The 25888-nt window shown below is 34.9% G+C and overlaps 1 protein-coding gene across 2 annotated transcripts in view; it reads right to left on the bottom strand.

Annotated features, from left to right (window-relative positions):
* The window catches only part of Setx (probable helicase senataxin), a 216238-nt gene that overhangs the window by 87191 nt on the left and 103159 nt on the right, over window positions 1-25888 (bottom strand). For both annotated transcript variants that reach the window (XM_081745377.1, XM_081745378.1), the window contains exons 7-10: window positions 15151-15245; window positions 11154-11354; window positions 6460-6569; window positions 1506-1649 (exon numbers count right to left, since the gene is read on the bottom strand). In XM_081745377.1, coding sequence (XP_081601503.1) covers window positions 1506-1649; window positions 6460-6569; window positions 11154-11354; window positions 15151-15245 — 550 coding nt within the window. The remainder of the gene's footprint in view (window positions 1-1505; window positions 1650-6459; window positions 6570-11153; window positions 11355-15150; window positions 15246-25888) is intronic.

The following is a 25888-nucleotide window of genomic DNA, read 5'->3' as shown; positions in this document are numbered from 1 at the left end:
GGGTATTTCTCAATTTTTATTTTTTTTAGGTGAAACAGGGGCCGGGCCCAAGGGGCGTAAGAGTTCCCAGGGGGTATTTTTTTTTCAGAAAAATTTCAGGTTTTTCCCGATTTTTCCGGTTCAAGTATATGATACGGAAATGTGAGTGGTACCGTTGGAAAGGGCTTGTTATACTGAAGAAAATGACGTTTGAATCATGACTCTAGGCCAAATAGTAATGACGTAGTAAATAAACTGGCTAAGTCGACTTTTTTTAGACTTAGAGATTTTATAGGTATAAACGTCTTTTGGTGAGTTCTACATTGTGTAGAAGCGGCTAAGATGAATTCATAAAATTGAGGAAGTTACAGCATTTGGAATTCTTACTATTCTATCTATTTCTTTCCTTTTCACGAGACAGATACTCGAAATCTACACGGACAGCAATCTGTAATGAATTTTAGTTTTGTCTTAGAAAAGTATGGATTAAAAGAAAGAGAAAAGAAGTGTAAACAAACGCCGACGACCCAAATCAGAATTCGATTCTTATGCGCTACGTTTCGCTCAACATAATCTTCGAGGTAGAGTAGCAGTATTATTATTAGTGCTAATTTTTAATATAAAAACCAAACCACTTGGCGCAACAGCCCATTTGTGAGCCTAAGCCTGCTCCAGCGCCATCTGCTAGTGACCAGTTGAACTACGTCCAGCCTAGCGGCAAGCACATGATCAACGTGGTGCGACACCCTGTCCCCAACAGGCACATTAGGAGCTTTCTAGAGCTAGTGGTCATCACGTCTTGTTTTTACATGACTCCCCAGTTTGCCTCATGACTCTGGGTGGACATCGAAAACTGCGAAGCACCGGCAGGGAATTGAACCAGGGACCACGCGGACATCAGTCCAACCACTAGTCCACAGTGTCCCCTATCTATTGATATCCTTAAATAAAAAGAGAAGGCTTGAACAAAATCCCATCTTAGGGTTAGTTTAAAGGGACAAGTTTTGTCGATAGATGTCACTACAGTCTTAGTATCTCATTAATTTTTACTCTTGACGAAAATTCAAGATTTCTCTTACAAATTTCGAACTACAGACTTCAAATTTTTAGAAAAGAAACTTTATAATCTATCGAAGGCAACAATCCGTGCGATTTTTTATTTATAATTTTCTTTATTATTGAAACAGTGTATTGTTAAAGATTTGGATATCAAATTTCAACAATGAAGAAAATTTTAAATAAAAAAAACGGCACGGATTATTGCCTTCGATAGATTATAAAGTCTCTTTTCTAAAAATTTGAAGTCTGTAGTTCGAAATTTGTAAGAGAAATCTTGAATTTTCGTAAAAGGTAAAAAAATCCATGAGATATACTAAGACTGTAGTGACATCTATCGGCAAAACTTGTCCCTTAACCGGATCAGCACACTGGCACAGAAAGCGAGCACCGTTTTGAAGACAGCAGAAATGCCGCTCAAATTTATTTAAAATATTAAATGTAAATAACTAATACAGAAAGATACATACCTTAGTGAATATCGAAGAATTTCCAGGGTCTAGAAGAACATAGGACTGAACCGTTGGCTGAAGTACATCATTACATAAAGGTGAATATGGCAACTGTTTCACAGCCTGGAATGCGCGCAACTCCGAACGAATGTAAGACACAACCTACAAAGAAGGAAGAAAATCCATTGCATTACATATTATTACATATATCATTCTTACCAGGGTTGTGAAAAACCTAGTTTTTTTATATATAAAAAAGCCTACCCCAGTGGATTTTATTGGACAAAATTGCATTTTATTAAATTTTGTATCTACATTTAAAGCTATATTTCTATTTAAAATAAGACGAAAGCATTCACGTTTTATTGTTTATTGTACATATTTAAAATGAAACTGGAATTTCCTTGTCGCAAAAAGGAAATTCGTGAAGACATCCACGTTTTATGGGACATATTTTGCAGTTGGCATTCGCTTTACATTTCGATTTCTAGAAAGGATGAAGTAGATAATGATCCAGAGTAACGAAGAGGTGGATAATATACAGGATGGCCCAGAAGTAGGTATACAGTTGTAGTACCGCCATAACTTGTTGTTTATAACTTCTTTTCTCTTTTTATATTCAGATTATCTTGATTCCTTCAATGATAGCTGGTGACTTGAATGAAGGGCAAAGAACGTGGTGTCTTAAAACCTACTGCAAAAGTGAAAATGCTAAGTACGCTCGTGTATCATGGAGGGAAAAAATAACATGTTTAACAATTTATCGCATTAGAGACAAAGTTGACGACACAGGTTCAGTATTAATGCATCAAAAACTGGACGCCCTAATACTGAAGTCACAGAGGATAATGAAAAAGCAGTTGCACTGAAATTTGTCAACGGCCCAAAATGGTCAACGCGGTGAGCATCTCTGTTTTTTTCCATATCAAGAACGTCGTTACAACAAAGTTTGTGTGGTAATGTGTATCGTAGCCTTCTGGGTAAGTTTGAAAAATGTTGCAGTGTTGATGGAGGACGTATCAAACACTTTCGTGACTGAAAATTATTAAAATTAAAATTTAGGTGCCACTGTAAACCTACCTTTGGGCCACCCTGTACAATAGGAATAAAATTTTCTATTACACTCAGGGTTCGTGAACAGCCGTCCTGACAGATGATTTTTTTCACTTCCATCAAACCATGCCAGTCAAATACCTATACATGAAGTCAGGAGCTACAGATGGAAGAAAGCGGCTTTATTAACCCTTTTGGCCACGCACTATCCCTTAGAACCTATATACTTCCTTCGAAGTGATTTTAGTTTGTTTTAAGTCCAGAGGGGACAATGTTATAACAGAATGCATTTTCCTCTCTTTGCGTTCGACGATATAAGATGATATGGGTTTCGACTTGAAATTAAGCTACGTGTTTTGGGGTAGCGTAGAAATATTTCTGTCTTTGCTTAGCAAAAGTAGAAGGAAATAAAGTTTATGAGTATTGTTTGTCAGTACTTGAGATCCACAGCTCATGAATTATATTAAGATATGCAAATTATAGCATTTAACCCCTTTTTCTCGGCCCCCCATTTCCTTCCCTACATTCAGAAAACTTTATATAAATTAGTTTTAAGCTAAACAAGAGAAATGGACGTTGTTTTAGCTGCTTTTTATGTGGATTTGTTGCATTTATATTAGCGAATGGTAATTGGGTGGTGTAATTTGAGTGTAATGCATGATATATATTAGAATAATAAAAGTATTAACATTGTTTTTGATTTTCCGATAGTACAAAGAGCATTCAATAATTTTCTCACAGATGGTTGTAATATTGTTATTTGTTGCAATATGATGATGAGATTTTAGGTGAACATACTTTGATCCATTGGCTATAAGACCATGACCCTGCTGTACCGCATCTCGTCGAATGTTCTTTCTAGAGTTGAATGCACTTTGATAAAATTCAGGTGGCTGACCCTCACACAAGAAATGAGGGCAGTATCACTGTCCACTGTTCTTCCTTGCAGGTGGGCCTTCAGGCAACTAAACAGGAAGAAATCTGAAGGAGTCAATCCAGACTATAGGGTGGCAGAGGGACGACGTCACATAATTTTCACGATTTCCTGTTGTGTCGAGGCAACAATTTTTGTGGCTACGGGCATATATATATATATTAATGTGTGCGAAAATTATATCCTATATTTTTGGTTACAACTATCATTTGTTTTCAAGTTTGTAATTTCAAAATTTAGTTTGATTTATTACCAATATTTATTTCAACAGTGTGTTGAGAGATATTTTCAGTGTCAGTGTTTTTATTGATTCCTTTTGTTGTTATCCAACTTACTCTTGATTGCAGACATGAATTAAACGAACAATGATGAAGGGTTACTAGATTATTATTTTTACTAGATTATTATTATTATCTATATCTATATCTACATCTATATCTATATCTATCTATCTATATTGTATTTATTTGAATAGTAGTGTGTTTCCTATTTGTTCCCAAGGTTCAGAATGAAAACAAATAATGGTTGAACTTTTTCATTTCCCTTGTTGGGAGCCATTTTGTGATAGTTTTATTTTACGTTATTTAGGACATTACTTTTATTTTTAGTGAAATGGAATCATCAGGACAATTAGCTGTGCAATAAGAAGCTTCTCTCATTTCTTTATCCATATACAACAATGCCTTATTTTTTGATTATCTCGAAACCGTGAGACAGTTCCGATACCGAGTACGCTGAGAGTAACGAAATTGTAATAGTTAATAGGAGCTCACGCGCACACGAGATGCAGGTATAAAAGCTATAACATATGAGAGTGTTGAGAGTACAGTTTTCAACAAAAAACGCCCTGAGTTGGAGACTCAGTGCAGTACGTTAGCAGGCACGAACGAACTGAAAACTCATTGTGCAGCCCGTCTCTCATCGTACACTATAAGTCCTCCAGTTTTTGCACAGCGATAGGTTGCATATAATTGTATCAAAGCGGTAGCATTGAAATTAGTGCATTCATAGTTGTTTCTGTAATCCTGCTCCGTTTGTATTCAGAGTTTATAGAAAAGTGATATAAATAAAGTGAATTTACGTTAAGTATAAGTAGCTGAATTCAGTGGCGGATCTAACCTGGGGCAGCCTAGTCCCCTCAGTTTTTTGTGTGACAAAAGTAATTTAAGCTATTATTTATACATTTTTGAAAGTTTATAACAAATTTATCACATACCTATCATGGTCTGAGTTCTGGCTGCCCCCCCTCCCAATTTTCACCTTCTAGATCCGCCGCTGGCTGAATTTTAATTTAGGTACACATTTTTACATAATAATGATATGCATATGTGTGTACAAGTTTTCTACATTCATTTTAATTTCTATTTTGTGCTTGAATTGGCGTCCGTGCCTTAGAAAACCCGTACATTCCAAAATCTCTATAATAAATTAAATGAAATTTAGAGTGAAAAAGGGAAACTATGTCAGAGATGGAACCCGGCTTTCCGGTTTAACACATCGATGTGTTAACCACTACCAGCAGAGATCTTTGTCAAACAGGCCACACATTCTTATTCTTGAGCCAAATGCTCAGTTGCTTAAAGCTGGACTGTCTAGGAAAGTCAGAGACTCGTTTTTGATTTCGGGCCAGCCGTACTTATTCGTTCTCGAATTTCATTGCATTTGTTCCAATAGAGAATATGGCGCAAGACGATGACAACGACTATGACTACTACTACTACTCTAGTATTATTATTATTATTATTATTATTTCTGTGTGGTCTGAATAGCTAAACACTATCCTCAAGACAAAGAATGTACGGTTAATCTACGGAAGGATTGGTCCTGAGTTCGATTCCCGGTGGGGCCACTCGGTCAAAAAAGTGTAAAACGCTTTTTCAGGCCAGCCACCCTGAATGAGGTTTTCCTCATTCATACCAGGCAAATGCCGGAGTGGTACCTAACTTATAGGTCCCAGGTCACTTGCTTCCTTCCCCAATCCTTTCTTCCTTCCCTTTCCTCGGATTATGAGCTCGCCGAGGGACGTCATCCCTCAAAAATGTGAAGGGCTAAATAGCCTTAGGTGCCAAAAGCCCAGAAATCTAAATCCTATATCCCAAATCTAGGGAAGGGTTGGGAAGCAGTGTACCGAGTAACGTACTGACAAAGTAAGTCGGAGAACTGAATTTTTTATTTACGGAATTTTATTGTTTTTACTTATGAAGTATAAAGTATAAGAGAAAAGCTCTTATTATTTTCTCAGTTCCTCATGTAAGAAACATGTTAGTTGCTACGTAAAGAGGTGAGGAAATTATTTATTCACCAAGCTTAAATTTCTTGACATGCTAAGCGGCCGTTGAACTACAGTGCGGCCAGACACCATATTGACGTCAGATGTTCGAGTTTTAGTCTATTATAATGGTTACGTACTCAATGTCCTTATATAACTAATTTTAATTTTTAAATAGAAGTTTACTGTGTAAATTAATCAAGTAAAGAATGGTTGGCTAAGCTGAAATTGGTGTAGAATTAATGTTGGAAAAAATATATTTTATAAAATTTCCCTGATTTCCAGTCTTTTCCCCTGGGTTTCCGTGACCTGCACCATTTTCCCTGACTTCCATGACCAGTAGGAACCCTGTATAGAACAACTCGATTCATTTGCAACAAATACTACTATTGCATTTCTACCGTCTCTACAAACCACAACTTAAAAAAAATAATAATAAATAACCTAAAATGTTGGCCAAATCTCTAATAAATAATGAATTTACTTTTAAAAAAATCCAAATAATACATACTACATAACATAGCACTACTGATACTTCCGTTCTTCCGTTTTGAAGGAATGAAACTGATATTGTCCGACATATGTCATGACAATATTTTTTCGTTATTTGTCATCCATTTTGTTATCCTCTATGCAAATATTGTTAATTCGACTAATTTAAATCTGATATCTGAGTGTGTTTATATCTAATCGAAAGACTAAGAAATTATACTTACCCACATTTTCATTGCTTGAGATTTTTTGACTTCAACCATTCGAGCTTTAGTTTTCAAAGTAAAAGTCAGCATGTAATAATTTCCTTGAGGATTAAGGCGCATACAACGAACTGTAAAGAAGGCACGGAGCATTAACATAGAAACAAATTTTGTTCAGATACTAGAACTACTACTATCTCCATAACCTACAAGTAAAATAAAATACTTACTTTCGCTAAAATGCCAATGAATCCTCAACAAAGAACAAATTTCATTGCTGCCAGAATTATAAAATGCATTAACACTTAATATAGAAAATGGAAAAAAAAATCAGAATAATACGAACAAGATATGTGTACCTCCGTTTTTGAAGGAACGAAAACCGATACTGTCCAAATCTTAAAACAAAAGCATTTCGCCTAGATACGTATACTGTTCAATCCCACCTGTTTAGTAAAGTAACAAAATCTCACATAGCTGTAATATTCCCAGTTACCATTACAATTTCCTACCACAAAGGACCAAGTTGACCTATACTTGAGAAATTATCACAAAAAAATGTTTCTGTATTGCACTGAACACTGTTGCAAACTTTAAAAGAGAAGTACAAGGTACTAACTGTTGAAGTATAAATGCATCGATTACAAAATAGGTAAGAAAAACTCTTTGATATCGATGAATGTAGTTTCGGAAAAGGATCAACTTAATCTCACATACAAAAGTGTATGTGATAAATAAATAGTCTTGTCAGAATACACAATCACATAAGAAACTCTTATATTCAGAATTTAACACAATATTAACACAGATGTGTTCCTCTAAAGGTAAGGATTTACTTGTTTAAATTCTCAGCTATATTTTTGGTAAAATACTCGGTTACTTTTTATCAGGATGACTTTTTAATCTTAAATTATGTAGATATTTAGCTACTCACATAATAAGGTATATCAATTCAGTGTCAAAAACTAAAATATCTATGCATTCCAGAGTACTTCAACAAATAACGAAAACATACGAGAATATTTAATATACAATTATTTCTTTTTCCTACTTATTTATAAATGACTTAAAAGTGTACTTTTTAAGCAAATATAAATGAATACTTCCTATTTAAAGGTTAATTTTACTTAGCTTCTTACCACCCCCCAATATACTACTGTAGCTAATGATGGGACTACTGTAGCTAATGAAGATAATAGGAAAAAGAAGAAACAGCATGTTTGCCCATCTTATTCCGCACTCTGATTGGATCACCGTATTAATAGATGGAAAGGCAGAAGAAAAACCAGGAAGAGGAAGACCAAGGATAGAATATTTAGATGCAATTACGAAGAAGAGACCTTATCAAAGTATAAAACAGCTCTCCCAAGGGAGAGAGAAGTTTTAAAATTTCCATGTTGCCCGCCAACCTATGGATGAGGTGAACAAGAAGATGATATACTATTGTAGTGCGGATTTAAAAAAAAGTGTGGCTAAGGAAGAAATATTTTTTAGTGAATTTTTTTGATACTATAAATTTTTATTTATACAGTGATTTTATATTGTTTAAATAATTTTACTGCATATTATTTAAAAAAAATAACTAATATGTAGAGCTCGAATTTTTATGTAATATCAACCGTAACAAAAATGTCTGAAATATGTAAAAAAAAAAAAATTAAATTCATAATGAAATAAGTATTGTAAATATTTGTTTTTAACATTAGTTCTTCTTCTCTTTTAAATTTTTCCTCACAAAGGAATACGTTTGTTTCAAAAGGATTTACAAAAATTCAAGTTACAATATTAGAATGCTTACAATACGTGTTTTTCATCTTCTGCAATGTACATTCCGATATTAACCATAGTTTGAATATACTTAACTATTTAATTTACAATATGTTACCACCAGGTACATTTCAATGCTTTCTGCTCACATTCTTTCACTTAAAAAGCACTTAACAAAAATTCAAGTTATCTTTGATCTTGGGACAGGCATAAACTTATGTCTACATCGCGAAAAGTAACCGGAGAGTTAACTGTTTCGCCATTGAGACCACGACTCACTGTCAATAAGCTATTGTAAGCTGGGTTCTTTTCAGTCAATGCGTCAAGTTTTCTTCGAACTCTCTCTCCCGCATTTCCTCCGAAGGCAGCCCGTTTCTTTCCTTCATTCTTACACATATCCATGGCTTCCAGAAGAAGCCCAACAGTTTTTAAGTTTGTTGATGCTTGTAGCAATCCAACCAAAATTGCTGTTTATGTATACCATATCGCAAAACAAGATTGGGATTCTTGAAGAGATTTTGAGCAGTGTGTACGGATACAGCTGAGTTCACCGACAATGCGTCAAGCACAAATTTGACTTCTTCAAAATGTTCGTTGTAAAACTGACTTGCTTGTATCCAAGTGTCCCATCTAGTAATAATAGGTTCCGGAGGAAGTGATACACCTGGCAATTGTTCCTTCTACATTGGCACATGTTGCAGTGGCTTCAAAACATTCTTTTTCATAGAAGAAATAAATTGATTGACCTTCGGAAACTTGGTTCTCATCTCTTTAGCAACGTGTTGGAGGGCGTGTACCATGCAAGGGAAATGGATCAAGTTACGATAAAAACATTTCGAGTGTCGTGGCAGCTTTTAACATGTATGACGCACTGTATGTGTACATAAGAACTCTCTCTTCTTGTAAGCTATCCAGATACAACACTTTAAGATTATCATTTACAGATCGTGCTATGGTGGAATGATTTGTACGCTTCAGAATTTTGCATGCAATGAGATGGAGAATCAACAGTTAATTTTCCAACTAAGAAATTAGTTATAAACCGTCCTAAAACGTCAATTGTCTCGTCGGCGGAAATCTATACATAGGAACTGTATACTTCTGTCGTAGTTGATTCTAAAGGGTGATTTTTTTTTTTGGGGGGGGGGGGGGGTAGGAAACTGGGAGATATCCCCTTCGAAGGGTTGATTCGTCAGGTACTTTATGGCTACAATATTTTTCAAGGAAATCCCGGAAGTTCGCCCTTGAATTTCATTTGATGTTCGATGCAATCATTGCTTCGCATATTTCCTCGTAAAACATACTGAATGAAAAATCCTCCTGCATCTAGATCAGTATAATAAGCAGGTAGGCGGAACCATTCCGGCTTTGTACAGCTGACACACGGACTGAATACTGAGGCAAGCTCTTCTTAAAACTCCAATGGTTAAATTGAAAAGCCAACGAATTATATATATATATATCCCAAATCCAACGGTTGAGTTAACAATCCTTCGATCAGTATTTGTTGTCCTTGGCTGCAGAAATAAAAATGCTCACAACAACAAAGTAAGGATGAAAGGTAAGTACCACTCAGCTTAGTATTTGCTGCCTTCCATTGTTGGTTCTTTCTGTTCGCTGCTCTCTGTTGCGAGCTGGAAACTAAAACGACTGCTGATGTAACTGTTACGATGCGACAAATCAAAAAACTGCTATGTATGTACAATGAGGACAACTCGCACTTTTAAGTTAGTGTATTTTCGGGAGCTGAAAATGGGGAGAAAAGACGGTTTAAATATTACTTTTTATCTTTTACAATAACATCCAATGGATTTTACTCTTAAGGACTGTTAAATGTAAAAAAGATTTTAAGAACATGTAATATTGAGTAAAATATGTAATATAAAACTTGATTATGACATACCTATTGACGTAATTCGTCAACATTTTAAATTCCATGCATGTACATATAGAGGTAAATATACGTAATTACACAGAAATCCGGGCTCTACTAATATGTAAATAAGTTACTGCATTAAAAGCGCTTACGTTATAGTCTATAATAGATTTTGCTAAAAAGAAACATTTATTTTCTGTAAATCGGCCACTTTTCAGTGGAAACGATGGTGGCCGAAAATAGGGTTTCATCTTTATAAGATGATGGATAGTTTATGTCATCTTCCCTAAACTTCCATATACTTTCAACCTGGTATTATTACTATCATATACTTTCAGCTACGTTCCTCCTTCCTCTGATGATGTGTTTACCGGAAGTATTTATAATGTACTTTTTAGTAGTGCATGTGATTATGTTTCCACTTAAAAAAAAAAAAAAAATAGGCAAGCAACACTTCAATTACTAATTAATAGCAAACTTGAATACAAGGAACCAACAGACTTGAAACACATGATTCCACCAAGTCCTTCGAGTCATGATGGCTCTAAGGAAAAACCGAATCCATATTCAAGAAAATTTGGAGGGCGGAACCACCAAATACAAAAGTATAAAAAAAATGTTGAAACCTATTTGTGAAAAAACTTTTCACAAATAAATTATTTGTAATATCAGCGGATTTATAAATATATGCAAGACTCACAACACGTGACTTATATATCAACACCATCTGACTGAACATAAGAAGATCATGAAGCAAATGTACGCATAAATTAAAATTTTCATTAAGTTTTGACAAATTATAAAATGATGTTCTAAGACTGAACCCACATGCAAGTTATTAATTAATATGTATATTATATACTCTACTACAAAACTGAATATTCATATAAAATATTAGAATAAATCTTGAACACACTGATATATTAATTTTATGTATCTGAATTACATTACAAGCATTTCAAATCGGACACATCATTAACATGCATTTTGTAGTATTTTCGGGTCACAACAGTGTATGACTACCATCGTAAACAATTTTACAATTTTTCTCTACAAAATACGTAGTACTTACTGAGTTCCTCGTGAACAGCATCTGTTTTTTGTAATGGATGCTTCCTAATGTTTTCTATGTATCCGAAGACAGGCATGTATGATCGACCGGAATTCTGAGACATCTGCATGTTATTACTTTTCTCAATATGTAGTTCTAACCAAACCAGCTCACCAGGCTGTGGGTGTAAATTTCTCTCCGCTTCGGATTTCGAAAATATTGCTGAAAGTTAAGATAAAGATTTGAAAGATACTTTTATAATTACATTACATTAAAGTAAAAGGACAAGACATTGTTGAAATGAACAGAAAATAGTTTGTACTAAAATTGTCATTTTCCTAAAGATGGCACATACATTAATTTGCACCCAGCATTGATTCTTAATTTTATCTTAGCGAAAATGATGTTCCGCTGTGTTAACTCTATCGGTAATACTAATCACAGACACTGTGAACTCCTGATTCGCTGTCGCAGCAATAAGCTTAATAAGAATGCTTCAGTGGTTACTTTTTTCTTTATTGTCTTCAATTGAAACACATACGAACGTAATACAGTATCACGTTGCTATTACTAACTCTCTGACCTATTTGCTAATTCCTATGACTACATCATTGTCTTATTTTACAGGCCATCAAGTGGGCTCAATTTAAACTAACAAGGCATTCACAATCAAAGAGAAAAAGTGATATAATTCTTTACCTGCATCATAAATCTATACAATGATAGCAAAACACTGTATGTCACTTTTTGAACATTTTCTGATTTTTCGCTCCAGTAGTTGGTCACACTGTTGGAAATTACTGATACAATGGTTTAATTAAGAAGTTCCCATTTAGCATTTTATGTATATCGTTTCCACCATTGAAGTAAAAGTATTTTAAATTTACTGTAATTCAAAAGGTTGAAATAGAGCTCCTTCATGGCTTCGGGTTCAATTCCCAGTGGAAGCTCATGTGTTCGGATTCCACGTTAATCCGTAGGTCCCGTCTCATGTAGCCTCCCTGCTGAAGGGGACGTTAAACTCAAAATCAACTCAACTCAAAAGGTTGTAATGTGCTCTCCTGTAAAAATGTACGTATCATGTTTAACATACTCGTATAAAAATATTCAACTCCGTCTCCTCCTCTTAGAATACGATATTAATCAAAATGATTTATAAAAACCCAGTTCAAGATGGGTGCTAACTATGCTCAAAATTCGTTGAAAATAGTTCAGCCGTTTCTCCGTTATGTTGTAACAGACGATGTTGATTTCATTTCCGTAATTTATTTATTTTTCCTGAAAAATTAAGGTCACTATATTTATATAAGGATGGCAAGACACACACTTTTACAGGAGAGCAAATTATACCGTTTTGAATTAAATTTAAAATACTTTCGGTTTACTGTTGAAAACGAAATATTTACTGCTAGATAGGGAAGTTTTTAATTAAGCCATTATCAACTTTTTCCAGTGCATAGATCTCAGTGTGACCAAATACCAGAGCGAAAAATCAGAAAATGGTCAAAAAGTGACGTATCATGTTTTGCCATCCTCCTATAGATTTGTCTTAAATATATGTTGAACCATATCTATGTTGTAAAGATATTCTTCTCACTTTTTCTATTGTTTTCATTTTTGTAAGAATTAAATACTTAGAGTAAGAAAGAAAAAGAAAATGATTGCTTCTATCTTATGAAATGAAAGATAAAGAACACAATTTTTGATATTCTTGTTGAAATGAAAATACAATTTCAAGAATTCCTAATGTACATTTTGGTCCGAAGAAACTGCATTAATGATGAGCCAAAACGATTTGTGTTAACTTCATCAAGTATTGATAAGAATTAAACCAAGTTTCCTTTAGTCAACTAACGTCATATATTCCAAAAATAAATCATTATTTAAAAATTTTATTTAAGTGTCATCAGAAGGAAAAAGCCTTTGTCTTCTTACCAACGTATTGTAGAAAAAGCATTACTTGTATATACGACGAGCACTATACCTGTGGAGGAATTGTTTGTCCAAGTATCACTGCACGCTGCAAGAAAAATGCAGAGGCTTGCCATAGTACTAGAATTAATATAGGAAGTAATCTCTGGCTTTGAAGTACACAGACACATATCCTGGTCCAGGATTTGCAGTTACTTGCTAAAATGCAATCAATCTGCCTTACAATACTAGAAGTCATACGCCATTATTCCATTGTTTTCCCGTTTGTCATACGAAACTTATAGCGGATTTTCAGAGTACCAATGCCAAATGCGGCAATTCAACTTGCCTCATGTCAGTGTACCGAATACCTTTCATGAAACACAAGTCATGTTTTAATTTACGTAAGTTCCACTAGAGAACTGTATAATACGATTTTGATGATCCCTGCTAATAAACCAAGACAAATTACCATACAGTGTTTGACTTTCTGGACATTTTCGCAGGTATTTAATTTTTTTTCTCTTTCTTCAAGAAAGTAAGTAGTTAGTGGTCGACTAACGACAGATGCTATTTACAGCTAGTTGTAATAGTTATGTTACATGGTTATTATCAATGAACTATAATAGTAATAGGACAAATAATAACAGTAATAGCATAATAATAATAACAGATACAGTATATCACTAACAAAAAGTTATAATTACAAAAATATATTTTAAAAAATCTGACTTCGTGCGAAATTTGGTTGTGCTAACTATCATAAATTCGTATGAACTAAATTAATTGATATTTATCGGTGCTACTTCATATGAATAGGATGGAAGTAGTGAGAGCTTGTATGACCAAATTTTGTACAAATTTTGATCCAGTGCAGGGTGTTACTAAAATTCCAAAATGAAATTTCGTGACCTTTTCTTTACCAAACCATAAAATTCCCTAACATTCTCAAGAGCGAATTTGAGTGCAAATTAGAGCGAATTTTTATGCATGCGATAGAAGAATGCTTTGCTTACGATTTAGTAGCGTCTAAAGCCCATCATAAAGACAGTTTTGGTGGTGAATTTTGACGTTTTATAGAACAAAATTTTCCAGTCTGTGCTTCTATTTGTACAGATAAAAAAAATTCGTGACCCAAAAGCTAAATTTCGTGACTTTTTCTTGACTTTCATGACCGTTTTCTGATTTCGTGACTTTTTCATGACTTTCGTGACCGATAGACACTAGGGATGGCCAGAACCGGTTCCTGGTGGAACCGGTTTTTGGGTCTGAACGGATCCGGTTCTAGAAGATCCGGTTCCGGAACCGGCTCTTCGGATCCAGGTCTGGAACTGGTTTTGGAAACCAGATCTCCAAGAACCGGTTCCTCGCAGAACCGGTTCCGCTGGAACCGAAACTTTTTGACCATCCCTACGCTAAACCCGAGCTGCTGGCAGGCTGTGAACAGTGTGCTAGATGAATTGGTGGAACGACAGGCAGGCGCCCAGGCGGCGGCCGCTTGTCTCATTTAGCTAAATAAACTGGGTAACTGGCAAACTCATTGGCTAAACAGGCAAACTGACCAACTCATTTGCCTAAACACCCACTGGTGGACCAAATTTTTTTTCTGGGGGCACAAGCGGGTCTGGGCGGGGAGGGCACAAGCGCATGGTCCTTTTTGCAGTGTTTTGAAGGTAAACTTTGTGCCTCCTTTACGGGTCTTTGGGGGCTTTCAAATCCAGGTCTGGAACCGGTTCCTAAGATCCGGTTCTGGAACCGGGTTTTCAGATCCAGATCTGGGACCGGGTTTTCGGATCCAGGTCTGGATCCGGTTCCTAAGATCTGGTTCTGGAACCGGAACTTTGTGGCCGTCCCTAATAGACACCCCGCAGTGTAACCACAGCCTAACTTATCGGCCGACAGTTGATCAAAATGGTATTTTATTGTACTGTATAGTAGGCTATCACCTAACTGACTCACGACGGAGCAGCTGTAACCGAAGATTGATCACAAGTCGACGACTAACTGTACTTGCTATTTTGGGTTCATATGTCGTCAACGTTGGAATTCTCTTAGTGTAATTATGTATAACTACAAAAATTATTCTCGAAATAAAGTTGCTACTTACCGTGGCCTTCAATGGTCATAAGGCGTTTATTCTCTGAATTTAAAGGTTTCTCGAATATAATATTATCTACACCGACTAGACTTAGTAAATTTTTCCTGAGAAATAAAAGAAGAAAAAAATATCGTAAATGAATTTCTTAAGAACAATGAATTTCAATTTCAACACAAACACCATTAAAATATACTCTTCTAAGTATTTACATTAAATAAAACAAATAGAAAACGCCTAATGAACTGCTGGAGATATTTTCACTTATGTACACATAAAACGAAAAATGATAATCAGTGGAAAAGACAAAAAATAAAATCAAATTAGGAACAAGTGAGAAATTTCAAATACTTAGGGAGTGTCAATAAACAAGCAAGGGAAAGGTAAGGAAGAAATAAGAGATAGAACGTCGAAGACAATAAATTTGTATCTAATGATAAACCAATGACTTATTAAAAACATAATCATAAAGACAAAATAACTTTATAGTTCATATTAATACTAACATTTAGAGTGAAAATTTGAGTTGAATCAAAAAGTATCTTCAAGACACACAAACAATTGAAATGATATTATATATATATATATATATATATGGGCGGATCCAAGGGGGCTTACAGGGGCTATAGCACCCCCTTGACACCCAGGTAAACAAGGGATAAAATGGGCTTCAATCCTGCTTTACACTGGATAAAGCGGCAACCTACTAGCTGAATCTGTGCTGTCTACTCAGCGCATCGTTCTGTTATGACCATGAATCTCCTTCCCACTGTGCATGTCTCCTTACTCACACAAGTAAAAGCCCTTTGTGGCTAAGCGGTTAGCGTACGCGCCTTTGGCGTGGGAAATCCAGGTCCAATTTCCTGCGGGAGCTCATGTGATTCGGATTCCACGTTAATCAGTAAGTCCACGTCTTATATAGCCTTGCTGCTGAAAGGGACGTTAAACTCAAAATCGGCTCAGGTCACACAAGTAAAGAATAGGGGACTCACAAAGGAATGCTATGTATAGGTGTTGGAGTGAGTTTGCAGCAAATTTGTAGAATTAACACGATATCAAGTGGAAATATTTTTTTTCCAAGTACACTTCATTGCGTCTCTAGAGGCCTTTGAAGTTGCCAGCATGCAATAGGTTTTGCCATTCAGATTTAAGCAAAGCGCCTGCAATGCCTGGCAACCCGCCATACGTAACTCCTCTAGTGGTTGCCTAACACCGTAGTTTCGGATTGCAACTATGTTAATCTTATGAGCTCAAAACGGCTCCTAAAATGTCGAAAAGAAGAATAACAACACTGTTTTTGAAAATTTGAATGAGAACTGGACAATCTACACTAAATTTGAAATCGATCAGTGAAAACAGCATGTTTCTAGCACTTGTAGTTTTTGAGATTTCATTGTCGAAAAAATTGGCGAAAAACATATAAACCCTACAATAGCAATTAAAAAAGCCTGAGTTCCAACCTACAACTTTGACTTTCTAATCTTTCATTTACGGTTATATGTGATTTCACGTTTAACAAAGACAAACATTTTAAGTGTGAGTACTTTAAATAAATTACTTAAATAGATCTTTTTCATAAAGTTTATGGTTTAAAATTATTGTTCTAAACCTTTGTATTTTAATAAGCCTTCTCCAAAATCAATGCAAATGAATCGTGCTGCCATCTTTGGAGTTCTTTTAGACTATATGTTTGTGGCCAATCCTTTCAACAGTGAGATATCGGAAACTACAGGCTCTAAAAAGAAGACGTTTTCACTGATCGATTGCAAATTTTGCGTAGATTCTCCAGTTCAAATTGAATATTTAAAAATCATGGCCATTATTTCTTTATTACATTTCTACGGGTACACTGGAAGTGTTGAAATTAAAAAAAAAAAAAAAAAAAAACCTAAAGCACTATATCCTATGCATTATACATTTCAACACCATATAGTTGCATATTGGGGTTGTATATGTCTCAGGCGTTTGTTTCATGGACAAATAATGAAAAAGGAAGGATAACCATTTCTCCAGTCTAAGATGAATCTTGATTTTTGGAGTGTTTTGTCCAATGAACACAATATATAACTGACATTATAATTAATTGTCTATGTAATGTAATTGCTTATTACATACTGCATGCAAGAATAAAGAAAAAAACTGGTCATAAATGAATTAGAAACTCCAACCGGAAGCAAGCTCAAATCTTGCAAACGGTGTGAGATATTGAGAAAAAGTAATCGAAAAAATCTCCTCTTTATGATACCCCTTGCCGATTTTTTTTTTTTTAAATCAAGACGGCTTTGCTAGTGTCTGTAAAGAAACATGTACAGAAGTTGCGAGGAATGAGAAGATCTATGCTTCTATGTGAATGATGCGATGTGTAGAGAGCGCAGGTTCAGCTAGTAGATAGTAAAATGTTAGGTTTATATGTTTGTTTCCAATCCTTTCGACAATAAGATCTCGAAAACCACAAGTGCTAGAAACGTGCCGTTTTTGCTGGTTTATTCCAAATTTTTTGTAGATTGTTCAGTTTTAATTGAATATTAAAAAAAAGTAGCCGTTATTTCTTTATTACATTTTTAGGGGTACATTGGAAGTGTTGAAATTTCAAAAAAGGAGTAGCTGAACCGGCGCTGTCTACTCAGCGTATAGTTGTGTTATGACCATGAACCTCCTTCCCACTGTGCATATCTCCTTACTCACACAAGTAAAGGATAGGAGACTCACAAAGGAAATGTATTGCTATGCATAGATGTTGGAGTGAGTTTGTAGTAAATTTGTAGAAGTAACACGATATCAAGTGGAAATATTTTTTTCTAATAAATCCATATCCATCCGAGTACGCCTCATTGCGTCTCTTGAGGCCTTTGAAGTTGCCAACATGCAATAGGTTTTGCCATTCAGCTTTAAGCAAAGCGCCTGCAATGTCCGCCAATCCGCCATACGTAACTTCTCTACTGGTTACCTAACACCGTAGTTTCGGCTTGCAACAACGTAAATCTTATGGATTCAAAACGGCCCCTAAAAATGTTGAATAGAACAATTACGACGCGGTTTTTGAAAATTTGAATGAGAACTGGACAATCTACACAAAATTTGGAATCGACCATGGAAAAACGGCACGTTTCTAGCACTTGTGGTTTTCGAGATTTCATTATCGAAAGGATTGCAGACAAACATATAAAATTAGCGTTTTAGTATATACTAGCTGAACCTGCGCTCTCTACACAGCGCATCATTTGCATATGAACATAAATCTCCTCATTCCTCATAACATCTGTACATGTCCCTTTACAGACACAAGTGAAAGACGTCTTCATTCATTCATATATATATATATATATATATATATATATATATATATATATATATATATATATATATATAAATCGGCAAGGAGTATCACAAAGGGGAGATTTTTCGATTATTTTTCTCAATATTTTTCACCGTTTGAAACATTTAAGCCAACTTCCGGTTGGAGTTTCTAAGTCATGTATGACCAGTGTTTTCTTTCTTCTTGCATGCAGCATGTAATAAGCAAATACGTTACATACATAATTAATTATAATGTCAGTTATATATGGTGTTTATTGGGCAAAACACTCCAAAAATAAAAATTAATCTTTCTGTTAGACTGGAAAAATGGTTGTCCTTCCTTTTTCAGTATTATTTGGCTACGAAACAAACGCCTGAGACCTATTCAACCAGTATATACAACAATGTGGTGTTGGAATGTATAACGCGTAGAATATGGTGCTTTAGTTTTTTTTTTTTTTTTTTTTAAATTTTAACACTTCCAGTGCACCCGTAAAAACGTAAAATATTCAATTAGAACTGGACAATCTATGCAAAATTTGCAATCGATCAGTGAAAACGTCATCTTTCTACAGCCTGTAGTTTCCGAGATCTCATTGTCGAAAGGATTGGCCACAAACATATAAACACCCACAACCATAAAGTTTAACCCTAGAACACATGACAGGAATTGTATCGTCTTTTTTTTTACCCATACTAAATTTCAATTGTATAGGTGTATTTGGTATATATAAGATATTTTATTCATATTTTATTATTAATTCAATTTTTTTTATTGAGTTCTTTATTTATAATACATTTTATTGTTTTCTTTCACGGAGTTATTATTATAATATATACTACGACATGAAAATGTATTATTTTGACTATACATTAGCAAGTATTGTGTCAAGTTACAGAGAAACAGTAAGTATTGTTAGCTAAGGTAGTTATCAGTACAAAGTTCTTAGGTCCACCAACTTACAACTCCAAAAATATTTTTTTTCTGAAAACAGTTTCAAAGTATTTACATTGAAGGCATTAATTCAATATTTGCAGTCTTTACAAACAACTAATGCAACTGAATATTCACTACGCACACACTTTTCGCACCTCATAATCTCTGTCTTTCTGTGACGTTACTGGCAACTTACTAGTCGTTGCAGTCTTCACAGACAACAAATGGTACTGAATGCTCAGCACACACACACTTTTCACAGTTTATGCAAACTTTAGATGACTTTCTTTGTTTGTGGGACATTTCTGGGACCTCTTCCTTTTCGTCCCTATACTGGTTTTTCCCAACTCAATTGACTTCAATCCTTTCCATAGCAACCAAAACAGGTTTTTGGAGTGTAGGTGTGTTCCTTCTGATTATGATGTATAGTTTGACAAGTTCGTCACGCAAGCCTGTGAGAAATAATCTTCCCTGATACGTCAGTTCTTGTAGTAGTTTGGGTGTAGTGCAGTAAACAACGTACAGGCGTTCAGAGCTGCAACATCTAGCATATTGAACCAAATGAATATTGGCCATCTACGACTTTGTCGTTTGACAGTGTAGGTATTGACCATTTTGTCCATATTATCGAGATGCTTAGTTGCCCGAGTTCACGTTCAGAAATGCTTATAGTTGCCAAGGAAATTACATACAATTACATACAAAGGAATATTAAATACAAAAAAGAAAGTACTTCATAGAACATTTTGAGAAGTATTGCCGATTGTAAAACGGTAATGAAACATATAAAATATAAACAAATCATTGTATTCTAGTACACGAGTTTTTTGTAGACAGTTTAGAAAACGCACAAGAAGCAATTGTAACTAGGAGCCATCGAAATATTAGTCTGTTCAGAGTATATATTTCTAAAAATATCTGATTCAAAGTACAAGACTAATAGCAGTAATACCACTAATAATATAATTACATTTTAGTAAAACAAATACTAATTTGTTATAGTAAAAGACTAATCTAATACTAATATAGATTAGTATTAGTATTATATATTAATACTAATCTATAATACTAGTCTATTACTAAAATATACCACGGGTCAGAAATGACCCATGATATGTATACTACATATATAAATGTATATAATAAAATGTTAAAAATAAATGCAAACCAAAAAATTTAAATACATTATTTTTATGTGATAAATAAACCAATAGAAGAGGTCACGGAGAACCACTACTGTGCAACAAATATTACGGGCTGAAATGTGCACATAAATTACCACTGGGTCATTTTCGACCCATGTTCGGCGTTCTAGGGTTAAAAGAACTCCAAAAATGGCAGCACAATTCATTTGCATTGATTTTGGAGAAGGCTTATTAAAATACAAAGGCTTTGACCAATAGCTTTAAAGTATAAACTTTATATATATATATATATCTATATATCTATCTATATCTATATATCTATCTATCTATATATATATATAAAGATGTATTTAATAATGATTTATTTAAAGTACACATACTTTAAAATATTGTCTTTGTTAAAGGTGAAATCACAAATAACCGGACGTCAAAGGTTTGAAATTCAAAGTTAGAGGTTGGAGTTCAGGCCTTTTAATAGCTTTTGTAGCATTTTAATAGAGAGATAGCTGAACCTGCGCTCTCTACACAGCGTATCATTCACATACGAGCATGAATATCCTTGTTATTTCTCACATCCGTACATGTACCCTTACAGACACAAGTGAAAGACATTTTGATAAAAATTGGCAGGAGATACAATAAAGGGGAGATTTTTTCGATTACTTTTTCAGTATCTCGCGCCGTTTGCAAGATTTGAGCCTACTTCCAGTTGGAGTTTTTAATTCATGTATGATCAGTGTTTTCTTTTTTCTTGCATGCAGTATGTAATAAGCAAATACATTACACACACAATTAATTATAATGTCAGTGATATATGGTGTCTTTGGGCAAAACATTCTAAACAATAAAGATTCAACTTTGAGTGGAGAAGTGGTTATCCTTCGTTTTTCATTATCATTTGGCCATGAAACAAACGCCTGAGACATATACAACCCCAATATACAACTATATAGTGTTGGAATGTATAATGCGTAAGATATGATGCTTTAGTTTTTTTTTTTTTTAAATAATTTCAACACTTCCAGTGTACCCGTAAAAATGTAATAAAGAAATAATAGCCATGATTTTTAAATATTCAATTTGAACTGGACAATCTACATAAAATTTGCACTCGATCAGTGAAAATGTCATCTTTCTAGAGCCTGTAGTTTCCGAGATCTCATTGTCGAAAGGATTGGCCACAAACATATAAACGCCCACAAACATATAGTTTAAAAGAACTCCAAAGATGGCTGCACAAATTATTTGCATTGATTTGGAGAAGGCTTATTAAAATACAAGACTGAAGAATAATTTGAAAAAATAAACTTTATATGAAAAAGATCTACTTAAATAATTTATTTAAAGTACACATAGTTTAAATATTTGTTTTTGTTAAACGTGAAATCACAAATAACCGTAAATCAAAGGTTTGAGATCAAAGGTTATAGGTTGGAGCTCAGGCGCTTTCGTTGCTATTGTATCATTTAAATAGATAGATACTAGCTGAACCTGAGCTCTCTACACAGCGCATCATTCACACATGAGCATGAATCTCCTTGCTATACCTCACAACATCTGTGAAAGACGTCTTGATAAAAATCGACAGGAGATACCGTAAAGGGGAGATTTTTTCGATAATTTTTTAATATCTCGCACCGTTTGCAGGATTTGAGCCTACTTCCGGTTGGAGTTCTTAATTCATATATGATTTGTTCTCTTTTTTCTTGCATGCAGTATGCAGCGCCGCAAATCTGTCAACATTGACGGGGACGAGTAAGACCCTTCCCATATATACTTTTAAAGCGATGTTCAAAGTACTTATGAAGTTGAAAAATAATGCTGTGGAGGATCAGGGGAGCAGAGTTGGCTTCAACATTGGGAGGCGGGCAGATTTGAGGCTAATTCTGGGAGGGGGACAGTTTCATCTCACTTTACTTTGTGGCAATCGGACAAAAATAATCATATTTCTCCCCAAGAAACACATTTCAAATCGGATTATTAGGGGGATAGTTCCCCCAGTTCCAAGATTGGAGGGGACATGTTATCTAATCCCCCTGGAATTTGCACAAGTGGCAGTACGTAATAAGCAAATACATTACGCAATTAATTATAATGTCAGTGATATCTGGTGTTTATTGGGCAAAACACTCCAAAAATCAAGATTCAACTTACACTGGAGAAATGGTTATCCTTTGTTTTGTTTTTTTATAATTTGGCTATGAAACAAACGCCTGAGAGATATACAATCCCTACATACAATTATGTGGTGTTGGAATGTATAATGCGTAGGATTTGATGCTTTATTTTTTTTTTTTAATTTCAACACTTCCAGTGTACCGGTAAAAATGTAATAAAGAAATAATGGACATGTTTTGCAAATATTCAATTAGAACTGGCCAATCTACGCAAAATTTGCAATCGATCAGTGGAAACGTCATCTTTCTAGAGCCTATAGTTTCCGAGATATTGTCGAAAGGATTGGCCACAAACATATAAACGTCCTGAAACGTATAGTTTAAAAGAACTCCAAAGATGGCTGCACAAATCATTTGCATTGATTTGGAGAAGGCTTATTAAAATACAAAGGCTTTGAACAATAATTTTAAAAAATAAACTTTATAAAAAAGATCTGTATTTAAATAATTTATTTAAGGTACACATTCTTTAAAATATTTGTCTTTGTTAACATGAAATCAGAAATAACCGTAAATCAAACGTTTGAAATCAAACGATAGAGGTTGGAGCTCAGGCGGTTTTATTGCTGTTGTAGCATTTTAATAGGTAGATAGCATCACACTTTATGAGATACATTCCAACAGAACATAGTTGTACACAGGGGTTGTATATCTTTCAGGCGTTTGTTTCATGATCAAATGGTAATGATAAACGAGCGATAACTATTCTCCAAGGCTAAGATGAATGTTTATTGTTTGGAGTGTTTTGCCCAACCAACAACATATATCACATTATAACATGACATTATAATTAATTGTGTATGTAATGTATTTGCTCATTACATACTGCATGCAAGAAGAAAGAAAACACTGATCATACATGAAATACAAACTGCAACCGGAAGTAGGCTCAATCTTGCAAATGGTGCGAGATATTGAACACATTATCGAGAAAATCTCCCTTCATGGTTCCCCTTGCCGATTTTTTTTTTTAAAAATCAAGATGTCTTTCACTTGTGTCTGTAAAGGGACATGTACAAATGTGAGAAATGGCAAGGAGATTCATGCTCATATGTGAATGATGCGCAGTGTAGAGAGCGCAGATTCAGCTAGTATTTATATATAAAATGAAGAACAATAGGGAAAACTAGATGAGATAGGATAAGAAACCAAACTATACAGAAGTCCTTAAACATCGAGCTACTAAGAGTCGAAGCAAACCAACTTAAATATTTTGGATATTTATGCACAATGAAAGATACAAGACTATTGTAGGGAGAACGAGAGGCATGTTTCCAAGGAAAAAGACCAATATAATCATAGAATACAATCGTGAAATAAGTATTAGAGAAGCGAGGAATGAGATGGGATTAAAAAGATCGCAGTTGACAGATACGCCGGGAGAGCAGCTTTTTGTAATACTTTGACACCAAAACGTAGAAGACAACGAGACTAAGAAAAAAATAGTAATTAAATTCCCTTGGTGAAATACTAACAAAGTTGTTAATACTGATGGGATTAACAACTTTGGATACATGTTCCTAATTTCGCACAGAATTTAATAAGTTAAGAGCATATCAAAGTTGAATCTAGGTCGATTCACTCATATGACGTAAAAGTGAAAGGGAGAAGAGAAGACGACGACTTCTTTTTTAAAAATTGTTTTATCAACAGATCCAATGCATTTCTTTCAATCAAAAAATTTCTTTTAGGCCTTATATCTGGAAAACTACATAACTACATGTAGACGAACCCGAGCTATCAATTAACTCAGTATTATGTGCTCTACAAGTAGGGTCTTTGCGCCAGCGAGGGTCTTTTTTTCCGTAAATCTGTGTTGGGTGGTTTGTAGGTGGGAAGAATACCGGCTACTAACAATAGTGACAACACATGCCGAGGCGAAAAGCAATCTCTGAGGCGCCTTATGATTACCTCCCACAATACTAACAGAAATTAAAAGACAAATATAATTGACTTGTGACATGCCTCCCATCTCTTCCTGTGCTCTTCTACATTTCTTTGACGAAGTGGTGATACAGTGATACGGCATTACTCATATCTGCTACTTGGAAACCAGTCCATGGTTCGGTTGGATTCACTCATAAGCTATCCATTAGATAGGTAAGGACTGACCTGTAACTTATCCACTAAACAGATAAGCTTGTAGTACTCAGAACATGTACCGAACAATGCATGTACACAACTTGTGCATAGTGCTACACGCCTTAAAACCACAGGTTTCTTACCTGTACATGTACTGTGCAATGCACGTACAGACTTGGTATTTTCCTTTACGCCTGAAACCACATGTTTTTAATATGTACATACATTGTTATTTCATTTGAACATGTACCGAACAATGCATGTACAGGCTTCGTAGTTGTGCTTCACGCCTGTAAAGCACATGGTGCTCATTTGTATACGCACTGTGCCTCCCTATGAACATGTACCAAACAATGCACGTACAGGCATCTTGCATGTGTTTTACTCTTGTATATCAAGTTCTCAATGTCTGTACAGACACGTCACATGAGTTTTCACTGGCAATGTACAAGCGATTTTACGTGTTCCATTTCCAGGCGCATGTACAATAATGCTGCACAGGTGCTTGTTTTTTCGTATGCGTGACCAATTACTATGTGATATTTTAATGGACGCGAAAATGCCTAAAAGGGACTATCCATAACATTCTTCGACGTTTTGAGGATAGTATGTCAGCAGAGCGAAGAGTAGGTTCAGGCAGAAAAACGGTCAAATTAAACAATTGATGTTTATGTGCATTAAGAGTGCAATTTGAGAACAGTGCTTCAATTTACATACGTCTGGCGGTCAGGAAGTTTGTTGTATCGAAGATTTCTACGCAGAAGACGATTTATGTCGAGACAAACATCAAATTTTGGACGAAAATAAAAAAAATATTCAAAAACGTATAGAACAGCACGTAGCAGCTGCAAAAATTAAATGTTTCATTTTTTTCACGAAATTCTCCAAGTGTGTGTTTAAAGTGGATAACAAGTCTTAGTTTACTCTCAGCAACTCGAAAATATCAAGTAACGCTGGCTTTTCTTCCAGTGACTCTAAACGATAAAAAGCATCAAACTAAAGTGAAGTTTGAGCAAAGGTGTTGATTTGGGTTAGTATTAGTCCAAAAAGAATATCATGTGCACTGATTTTCTAATCTGGCTTTGGTATTAATGCCCACAGGTACTTAAAGA

This window comes from Thermobia domestica, chromosome 18, assembly GCF_964235325.1.
Source record: "Thermobia domestica chromosome 18, izTheDome1.hap1.1, whole genome shotgun sequence".
Classification (NCBI taxonomy): domain Eukaryota; kingdom Metazoa; phylum Arthropoda; class Insecta; order Zygentoma; family Lepismatidae; genus Thermobia; species Thermobia domestica.
Note: the sequence above shows the minus strand (reverse complement) of the source record. Positions and strands in the feature narration are given on the sequence as shown.